The sequence below is a fragment of the Oppia nitens genome, unplaced genomic scaffold (assembly GCF_028296485.1).
Source record: "Oppia nitens isolate AA-2021 unplaced genomic scaffold, nextdenovo-longstitch-racon4-pilon3 scaffold21_pilon_pilon_pilon, whole genome shotgun sequence".
NCBI lineage: Eukaryota > Metazoa > Arthropoda > Arachnida > Sarcoptiformes > Oppiidae > Oppia > Oppia nitens.
In genome coordinates, this window is record NW_026533201.1 from 186326 (window position 1) to 198500 (window position 12175).

At 19.8% G+C, this 12175-nt stretch overlaps 1 protein-coding gene across 1 annotated transcript; it reads left to right on the forward strand.

The window, feature by feature from the left end:
* Positions 1 to 7362: 7362 nt before the first annotated feature.
* LOC128953339 (steroid 17-alpha-hydroxylase/17,20 lyase-like) lies at positions 7363 to 10375 on the forward strand. The gene is made up of 6 exons (XM_054298826.1): positions 7363 to 7406; positions 7487 to 7660; positions 7741 to 7825; positions 8758 to 8922; positions 9004 to 9578; positions 10017 to 10375. Exons 2-6 carry the CDS (start codon positions 7528 to 7530, stop codon positions 10373 to 10375), a joined length of 1317 nt encoding a protein of 438 aa, XP_054154801.1. The 5' UTR covers positions 7363 to 7406; positions 7487 to 7527.
* The last annotated feature ends 1800 nt before the right edge of the window (positions 10376 to 12175 follow it).

The window sequence follows — 12175 nt, forward strand, 5'->3', positions numbered from 1 at the left end:
TCTTGTACATTATTATATTGAAACCAATTAGTTAATACTAATATTAATCAAAATTTTTAACAAAATTTTAATTTATAATTTTAAATAAACAAATTATTGACAATTTTTTTAATTAAATGACTTAATATATAATGTATATTGTGACATCTATTATTTAAAATTTAAAAAGATAAAATTAGAAATTGTTTTTATTAAATATTAAAGCAATTAAGTTAAACTCGTACATTATTATATTGAAAACAAATTGTTAATAAAAATATTAACTAAAATCTTAACATAATTTTAGATTAAAATTTTAAAATAAACAAATTATTCACAAATTATTTTAATTAAATAACTTAAAAACTAATGTATATTGTGACATCTATTATAATAAATTTTAAAAAGTTATTATAATTTAAAAATTGTTTTTATTAAATAATTGAATCAATTAAGTTAATCTTGTACATTATTATATTGAAAACTATTAGTTAATACTAACATTAATCAAAAAATTTAATAATATTTTAATTTATAATTTTAAATAAACAAATTATCGATAGTTTTTTAATTAAATGATCTAAAATGTAATGAATATTATGACATCTAGTATATAGAATTTTAAAAAAATATTATTATAAATAAAATATTTTAATTAAAATAATTATTTTATTATAAAATGTTTTTATTTGATCTATTCTATGACATCTATTATTTAAAATTAAAAATTGTTTTTATTAAATTTTAAAGCAATTAAGTAAAAAACTAGTACATTATTATATTGAAAACAAATTGTTAATAAAAATATTAACTAAAATCTTAACATAATTTTAGATTAAAATTTTAAATAAACAAATTATTGACAATTTTTTTTAATTAAATGACTTAAAATATAATGTATATTTTGACATCTATTATTTAAAATTAAAAAAGATAAAATTATAAATTAATTTTTTTTATTAAATTATTAAATCAAGTAAGTTAAACTTGTACACTATTATATTGAAAACAAATTGTTAATACAAATATTAATTAAATTTTTAACATTAAAATAAAATAAATAATTAAATAATGCTTATCATTAGTAAACTATATAGTTTAGTTAATTATATATAAATTTCTAAAAAATGTGTTTAATTAAAAAAAAATATTATTTATTATATATGATTTTAAATGTATATTTTTATTTTATTAAATTAAAAAATAGTTGTTTTATTTTTATTTTTTTTTTTGAAAATAATATTAACAAAAAAAATTAATTAATTAATTCAATAAAATTCGTTCAATTCTACTAACAGGCGCTTCAAACAAACAATAAGCCAAATAACTGACAAAAATTGCCAAAACTGACCATTGAATGAATGACATAATCTGTTAATAATAATAATAATAATAAAAATTTAAAAAATATAATTAATTAATTTTTTTATAATACAAACCACTTCAGTTATATTATAATAAATTGGTTGTTCAGTTGTATAGATAAACAATTGAATCAATACATAATGATAGAGATATGTCTGATAGGATAGTTTGCTTAGGGGTACAAACACTTGATGGGATAGTAGCCGATTAATTGGACCACCCTGGCCAATTGAACAACTATATAGTATATAGGCCCAGCCTAAACCAATTAGTGTATGCTGTAGTGTACCATAGATGATACTGGCAACATTATCGTAACGATAGCCAATTGTCCACAGATATGGTATCAAATATATGGCCAATAGTAGACACATCGATAGAAACCATAAGATTATATTTAGTAACTATTTGTTTGTTAAGACAGTTTATGTCATATATATATATATTAGTTTTTAAAAAAAATAAATTTAAGATAATTAGTTAATTGATATCATATATATATATCAATAATAAATATTTTTAGTATACAACAAACCGGTTTAATTAGAAATTTATGTTTAATATATATGTATGCCATTAGTATACCCATATTGTATGCACCAAATCGACAATAGGGTGTCATATAAATTTTATACGATTGTATAGAGTCACTGATAAATTAATAATTATTATATAATAATTATATAATAATAATAATAATAAATAATATTTACACATGTCCATAAATAATAACTGGTAATGCATGATATTTGCCTAAATAGTAAGCGATAACAATCCAACTAATAATTATTGCCAAAACATTAATACCAATACCTATATATTGTTTTCTTTTAAATAAATATATATATAATATATTAATATTATATTATATATAGATAGATAGGATGTATGTGTATGTGTATGTGTATGTGTATGTGTATGTGTATGTGTATGTGTATGTGTATGTGTATGTGTATGTGTATGTGTATGTGTATGTGTATGTATGTGTATGTGTATGTGTATGTGTATGTGTATGTGTATGTGTATGTGTATGTGTATGTGTATGTGTATGTGTATGTGTATGTGTATGTGTATGTGTATGTGTATGTGTATGTGTATGTGTATGTGTATGTGTATGTGTATGTGTATGTGTATGTGTATGTGTATGTGTATGTGTATGTGTATGTGTATGTGTATGTGTATGTGTATTACTATACCTAATTTGTTTGCATGTTAATAATATTGTAAAAACGGGTGACACTAAAAATAATTGCATATCAGCTGATAGATACCAGGTATGATCCAAACACTATTTTTTTAAAAAATTTTAATTATAATTATTATATATATATATTGATTAAATAAATTTTTGTTTTTGTTGTCATACCGGTTCACTAAAATAATTATTAATATACAATAGATTGGTCCAAAAATATCGATGACAAGTACGTACTGATTGGTCGACATACCGGTGCCATAGGGGACCGGTAGCCATAAGTTCGGCAATCATCGAAAAGCCAATCAATGCCAGCAACGATGGCGTTAGTCTCAGGTATCGGTGGACAATATTTTTGATAAAATTATAATTTCTAAGCGATTCTAATCTATTCATATCTCGTACGGTATTGTAGGCGCACAGGAATCCCGACATCAGTAGAAAAGCGTCGACACTATTGCTTGAATTGATTATTAGTTGCATCAGAATATTATTATTCAATTGTTTGATATTTAGAAAATTTACTGAATTTTTTATTTATTTATTATTTTTGGTTGATTTATAGTTTGATTTTTTTTAAAAATTAAAAAAAAATTAAAATTAATTAATAAATTAATAAATTTTGTTTGTATTGAAAATTGTTTTATATAAAAAATAATTTAATTTAGTTTTTAGTTACCTATTGGTTTAAAATTGCTTAACAAATAATTACTATGATACAATATAATTGTCAAGGTACATAAAAAGCGAAAACCATGAAAACATTTAATATTGTTTTGTTGGTGTTGTTGTTGTTGTTGGCTACCGGTGCTCAATAATTGACGGGTGTTTGTATATATTGAAAATGCTAACAAACATTGATAACATTTTCCAGTGCTTGATTCTACAGGTGCTAGGGTTTCAAAATTATTAAATTAAAATTTAATATTTTAAAATATATATAATATATAATATATAATATATAATATATAATATATAATATATAATATATAATATATAATATATAATATATAATATATAATATATAATATATAATATATAATATATAATATATAATATATAATATATAATATATAATATATAATATATAATATATAATATATAATATATAATATATAATATATAATATATAATATATAATATATAATATATAATATATAATATATAATATATAATATATAATATATAATATATAATATATAATATATAATATATAATATATAATATATAATATATAATATATAATATATAATATATAATATATAATATATAATATATAATATATAATATATAATATATAATATATAATATATAATATATAATATATAATATATAATGTAATATACTATATATTTATCTATATAATTATTATATAATATTATAAAAATAAATACTATAAAATACTAATAAAAAAGTCTATATTAGTTTTATTATTATTTTATAATAAATATTAATTTATAAAATAAATTGTATATTTTTGTATTTTTGATTATTGAAAATTACTATTATAATAGAATTAATTTAAAAATAAATACCTATTAAAAAAAATTTATAAAAATAATTAAAGTTAATTTATCTATTTTTAGGTAATATATAAGTCTAGAATTTAAAAGATATAAAATTTTAAAAAAACACTCGAAATACTTGTTTGTTTAATAAAAACATCAATAATTGTTGCTATTATTACAGCTAAAGCAATCACCGAAAAAACACATCTTTATTAAAAAAATAGACAAAAATAATAAATTAATAAAATATTAATAGATTTTTTGTTTTCATTAATTAATTAATTAATTAAACAAACATAATAAATATATGAAACCATTGAAACGGATAATATTTATTTTCAACACAATAATCAATTGTTATGGGAATACCAGATGTTTTTGAAACTTTTAAAACAATAATAATAATATTATTATTTAAATATAATTTTAGTTAAAAATTATTATCATATTTTTCTATTTAAAAAAATTAAAATAAACTAAAACAATAGTTTTTACCTGATTTTAATATGTTATCTAAATCTTGTTGATTGCAAACATTAGGTATACAAATACCAAGTGATGGTGACATCAACTGATTCATTGACTTTTTTTTTAAAAAAAATAATTAATAATAATTAATAATAATTAATAATAATTAATAATAATTAATAATAATTAATAATAATTAATAATAATTAATAATAATTAATAATAATTAATAATAATTAATAATAATTAATAATAATTAATAATAATTAATAATAATTAATAATAATTAATATTAACCTTAATGGTGTCTGGATTTAGAAAATAATTAATCGGCATATTTAAGGTACAATATTGACCATTGAATTTAGTGACCAATTGATTATCATCTATAATATCGGCCCTCATATCCAAACATTCACTGTATTGACCCATAAATTGATAGTTTCCTCTCATAATACCTGAGCCGATGACAGCACTCGAATCGATCACTAGTTTTCAAATTAAATTTTTAAAAAAATAGTTATTAATAAAAATAATTTTTATAAAAAAATTAAAAATATGTTTTTTTTATTAAAAAAATACAATTTATTAGTTCAATAGAGTTAGGATTTTTAGCCAAATAGTTGGCCACTTGTTTGCATTGTTTACTTAAACTATTATCAGTTTTATTGAATTGTGAATATAATTGTCGTATAAAATCATGATTTTTCCAAATCAATAAATCAATAGAACTATTGCATTGAATCAATTGATTACTAAATAAATTTAATAATAATAATAATAATAAATGTATAAAATTAATAATTTTGATGAACATTTTGTAATATATATATAAATATTTATTATTATTATATTAAATATAAAAAAATTTAATATTAATTCTATTCAATTAATTCAATATTTTTTTTGTAAAAAAATAGTAATGAAAATATTTTATTTAACATAATAATAAAACAGCTTAACAAACTTAAAAATATATTTAATTTGAAACAATTTTTTTTTTGAAAAGATTTAATACTGTCATATGTTAAAATATTTTTGTATATTTAAATACAGTATTAAAAAAAACTATTATAATAATTATTTATTTGTTAAGTAAATTAAAAATATTTTCTTAACAATTGTTAATAAGATATTTTTTTGCTGTATAATATCTAGTACTAGTAACATTTTTTTTATTGTATTTTAATATAAAATATTTAGTAAAAATAATTTTGATATATTATTTTTATTTTTATTTTTAATTAAATGACAATCAATTTATCTATTAGACCAAATTTATCTAGGACAAAAAAAACAGCTTTAGCTTAGGCATAATTCATATATATTATTAAAACTGCTTATTAAAATTATTAAAAAAAATTAATAAAATTTTTTTTTAAATTTTATAGTATGATTTAATAAGCATATCAATTTTTGTTTAATAATTTTATTATCATGTTCTAAAAAAATAACGTCAATTTAAAAAGTATTAAAAAAACATGTTATTTTTTCTAAAAAATTATATTTAAAACTGTCATGTCTGCCTAATTGCTATAGCAATAGTAAACAACACCGTACTTAAATATATAATACAAGTGGTATAATAATAAATGTATATTATAGTACTTGTTTATTGTTGCCATAACAATTAGATAGACATGATAGTTTTAAATATAATCTTTTACTACTACTCAATATATATATATATATATACAGTATATATTATTTATAACATATTATATTTTTATAAAAAAATTGCTAAAACTCATTAAAATATTAGTATTAGTAACAGTAAAAAAATTATTAAGAAAACAGTTTAAATTAGAATAACAATTTACCTAGACATTAAAAAAAAATTTAAAAAATTGACAATTACAATTATTAGTTTTAAGTAAGAGGTTTTAAATTTTTTTTTTGGTTATTTTACTATGGACTTATTTCTGTAAATTATACTAAAATTATGAAAAAAATAATTAGAGAGATATTTTAGTATTATTTTTTGTTGTTGTTATGTTAAATACTAATAATTTTTTTTTGTTTAAATATGAAAAAATATATGAAAATTTCAATTTTAAATAATATGTGAAAATAACATATTGTTAATATATATATATAATGTATATATATATTATATAAAAAATAAATAAATTCTATTTTACAAATAAGCTTAGTAATAAAAATGTTATTGTAAAAAATATAAGTGTTTTTAAAAAATCATGCAAATATTTTAACATAATTACTACAAAAAAATTTTTACTACGTATAAAAAAATATTAATAAATAATTTGGTCTTAAATTATACACAGTCATAGAAATTTTTACAAAAGTATTTATTATACAGTATTACTAAAATAAAATATTTGTAAAATAATAATGACTAAAGACATTCAATTTTTAATTTATTAATAAGTTTCAGCTTTTTTTAAAAAAAGAATTATATATAAATTCATGTAAAAACTAAAAGTATATAAATATTACAGAATCCAACATAAAAAACTATTATTTTTATATATATATAATTTTTAGATAATATTTTATATAAATATATATATATAAAAATAGTAAAATTGTTATTTTTTATTATCAAATATAAATTAATTATTTTCTATATACAAGTTATAAAAAAATTAATTAAATTATTATTGAAAAATATTATAATAATTTTTTAGTTTTTTCTAACCACGATTTTTTTTTTTAAAATTACTTTATAAACTATAGAATTTTAAATATAATAATTATGTCTGTATTGTTGTCGCAATTAATTTTGTTAATCATATCCGACAATATATGGACAACAATATCCAGTTTACTAATTGCTTATGTAGTCTACTATTTGGCAAAATTTTATTACCAATACTATTGTCTACCTCCCGGTCCATTTCCATTACCATTGATCGGCAATTTATTAGGTAGTATTTATTTTAATAAACATAAAATTATTTATTAATTATTTATTAATTAATTAATTTATTATTTTTTTGTTAAATAGTTTTTAAATCTAAACAACATTGGGATAACATTTTAAGAGAAATGTCCAAAAAATATGGTCCAGTATTTACATTATATATGGGAAATACACCTCAGATAATGATAACCGATTCAGTTATAGCTAGAGAAGCGTTTAATCAAAATAATTTTGCCGGAAGACCTGATGGTTTTTCTGGTAATTTATATGATTTTATTTTTTTTTTTAAATTAATAATAAAAAAATTATTTTATTTTAATATATTATTATTATTTTAGGAAAAATATTTAAAAATGATATCGTTTTTGCCGATTACGGTCATCATTGGGAAGCACTGAGACGTGTGGCGCACGCGGCCGTACTGTTAGTATATTAATAATAAATTTTTTTAAAAAATAATTATAACATAAATAATTAAATTATTAATAGCATTTACTAGTATAAGATAAATTATTATTATTATTATTTTAATTTTTATAATATTATATTTTATACACATACACATACACATACACATACACATACACATACACATACACATACACATACACATACACATACACATACACATACACATACACATACACATACACATACACATACACATACACATACACATACACATACACATACACATACACATACACATACACATACACATACACATACACATACACATACACATACACATACACATACACATACACATACACATACACATACACATACACATACACATACACATACACATACACATACACATACACATACACATACACATACACATACACATACACATACACATACACATACACATACACATACACATACACATACACATACACATACACATACACATACACATACACATACACATACACATACACATACACATACACATACACATACACATACACATACACATACACATACACATACACATACACATACACATACACATACACATACACATACACATACACATACACATACACATACACATACACATACACATACACATACACATACACATACACATACACATACACATACACATACACATACACATACACATACACATACACATACACATACACATACACATACACATACACATACACATACACATACACATACACATACACATACACATACACATACACATACACATACACATACACATACACATACACATACACATACACATACACATACACATACACATACACATAAATTTAGTTAAACTAAATACTAAATTTATTATCTATATCTATACTCTATCTATAAATTACTAGAAAATATTCAACTAATAAACAAGTCGTAAACGTAGCGGTCGATTGTGTGGACAAAACAGTTGAGGCAATGTTGGAAAGGGAGGGACCAAACAAACCTATTGATCCATTAAATTATACATATCTAATGTTTTTAAACATTTTGGCGAACAGTGTTTTTGGTGAAAAGTAAAAATAAAAATTTATTTTTTTTTAATAATTTTTAAAATAAAAAAAAATGATTAAAATTTTTTAAAAAACAAAATTTAGCTATAATTTCGATGACCCAGAGTTTAGACAATTAAAATATATGCTAAAAGATTCGTTAGAAGAATTAGGACCCCGTATGATGTTATGGGAATTTTCGCCGATTGTCCGCTGGATTGACCAGAAATATGTCCGAAAATATCGGGAATATATCGAAAATATTCGAATATTTATTGGGAAAAAATTCAAATCCCATTACCGTGATTATAATCCCGATATTGAACGTGATTTTTGCGATGCACTTATAGCAGCTAAAAACGATGCCATACGTGATGGCAAAGAATCGGCAGACTATCTGATCGATGATAATCTATTGATGAGTCTAATGGATCTGTTTTTTGCCGGAACAGATACAACACATTTTACATTCCGATGGCTTCTACTGGTGTTAGCCTACTATCCAGCCATACAAACCAGATTACGGCAAGAAATTCTGGCGGAAATCGGCGACCGTATGCCCAGCCATGAGGACAGACATCGATGTCATTATTTGATGTCATATATTTCGGAAACGTTACGATTCAGAAATGTCATACCAATGGGTGTCTATCATAAATCAGTTACTACCAGTAGAATAGGTATTATTATTATACTTATACTACTACTACTACTACTACTACTACTACTACTACTACTACTACTACTACTAATAATAATAATAATAATAATAATAATAATAATAATAATAATAATAATAATAATAATAATACTAATACTAATAATACTAATACTAATACTAATACTACTAATACTACTAATACTAATACTAATACTAATACTAATACTAATACTAATACTAATACTACTACTAATACTAATACTACTAATACTACTAATACTAATACTAATACTACTACTACTACTACTAATAATAATAATAATAATAATAATAATTTATTGAAAAAAATTTAGAAATTTATTTTTTACTGAATATATCATATATATATATATATATATATATATATATATATATACTGTATATAAATATTAATATATTATAATTTTTTTTTATTTAGGCGACTATACAATACCAGAAGGTATGCCTGTGTTTGTATACCAGGGATTCATATTACGCGACGACAACACCAATTGGCCAAATGCTGACCAATTCATAGCCGAACGCTTTCTGGACAGTGACGGCCATTATATGACAACCCGTTCGCCGGCATTCATACCGTTCGGTGTCGGCCGACGTGTTTGTTTGGGCGAAAAGTTGGCCATCGCTGACCTGTTTCTGGTTTTGGTCCGATTCTTACAGTCGACACAAAACTATACAATTTGTTTGGACAGTCATCAGGGTTTAGATGCCGATCCTATTAGCGCTTTCGATGCCATTATGCCATTAAAGCATACAATTATATTGAAACCTAATTAATATTAAACAAAAATCAACAAAAAAAAAATTATTAATACAATATTAATACAATAAACAGTAATATACTGTACTAAGTGTTTGATAAAAATTTTTTTTTTATTTTTAAATATCAATTATATTTCAATTTTTTTTTTTAATATTTTATTAAATCATTGAAAAATTTAGTTGTATTTTTTCATTTTGTTTTTGCAATTTTTTAATAAACAAAAATTTAAAACATAAATTTAATTAAGAGAGAGAGAGAGAGAGAGAGAGAGAGAGAGAGAGAGAGAGAGAGAAGTTAATACAAAAATATTAAAAATTAAAAAAACAAATAAATGAAAAAAATAATAATATACTGAAATTTATATATATATATATATATATAAATATAATGTATAAAAAAATTTAAAATAATGAAAATCAAAATATTTATAAATAGTATTGAGAATAGATTGACACTAAAAAAAAAAATTTTAAATAATAAAAAATATTTTTATAATATTATAATTTATGGTTTAAACCTTTTAAAAAAAAATTAAAACACTCGAACATATAACCTAGTACAATTAACTTGTTTATTAATATTATTTTTTATTAAAAAATTTAAAATGCATTTTTTATTATTATTATAAATTATTAAATTATACTATTAATAAATTTAGGTGGCAAAAAATTTTTTTTAAAAATAAATAAATAGTTAAATTATAGTTTGGCGCCCCCAGTGATTAAAAATTGTTTTTTGTTTTCAACGGAAAACATTACATTTAGAAAAAGTAAAATAATAAACATATATCGATATTAACAATAATAATAAATAAATACATAAATATAATTTTAATAATTTAAATAACTTTTTCAGCATAATATTATAAAAATAATTATTAATTTCTATGCATTAGTTTATTACAGTATATTTTTTTATAATATTAATAATTATTTTTCTAATTATAATAATAGTAATTGAATAAATAAAATAATTAATTTAAAACATATAAAAATATTATTATTATTTGTTGTTGTTTAGATTTCTATAATTTATATACTTATAGTTTTTTTAAAAAGGAATTTATATATAATTTCTAAAAAAACTAAAAAATGACTTTAGTCATTATTATTTATTTTTTATTTTTGTCATACTATATAATAAATCTAGTTTTTTTTAAAAAATAAATTAATTTTTTAAATACCTACTAGAAAACTATCGATACAGTATTTTTTTTTAAATATATTCATTTAATTATTTTTATTTTATTTTCACGAACTCATACATGTAGAAAGGAGTACGTATCTGAATTCTATATGTCCATCTGTCTGTCCGCATTTGATTGAATTTTTAAATTTAAAAATTATAGGGGATCAGCATTAAAATTTTGTTCTATTCTATTCAGGAACATAGAAAAATGGCGACAAAAGTAAAAAAAAATTAGGTAAAAAATAATATATAATATATCAGCATTAGTTTTTTAAATATAAGAAAATGGCGTCAAAAGTATAAAAATTTTAATGTAGGGTAGTGTATGATTTTCTAAGAATTATATTAATAATATAGAAATAATTCAGTATTTATAAATTTTAATACTAAATCATTTAATACCCCACATGTATATATTTGAGTTTAATTTGTTATACTGAATTATTTGATAGCCCATATGACTATATTTGAGTTTAATTTGTTATACTGAATCATTTGATACCCTACATGACTATATTTTAGTTTAATTTGTTATACTGAATCATTTGATACCCTACATGACTATATTTTAGTTTAATTTGTTATACTGAATCATTTGATACCCTACATGACTATATTTTAGTTTA

Bases quoted from the DNA above. Each gene is read 5' to 3' on its own strand.
- LOC128953339 (XM_054298826.1), top strand. From the start codon at position 7,528: ATGTCCAAAAAATATGGTCCAGTATTTACATTATATATGGGAAATACA. The intron at 7,826-8,757 runs GTTAGTATATTA...ATAAATTACTAG, and splicing joins GTGGCGCACGCGGCCGTACT to AAAATATTCAACTAATAAAC. The intron at 9,579-10,016 runs GTATTATTATTA...TTTTTTATTTAG, and splicing joins AGTTACTACCAGTAGAATAG to GCGACTATACAATACCAGAA.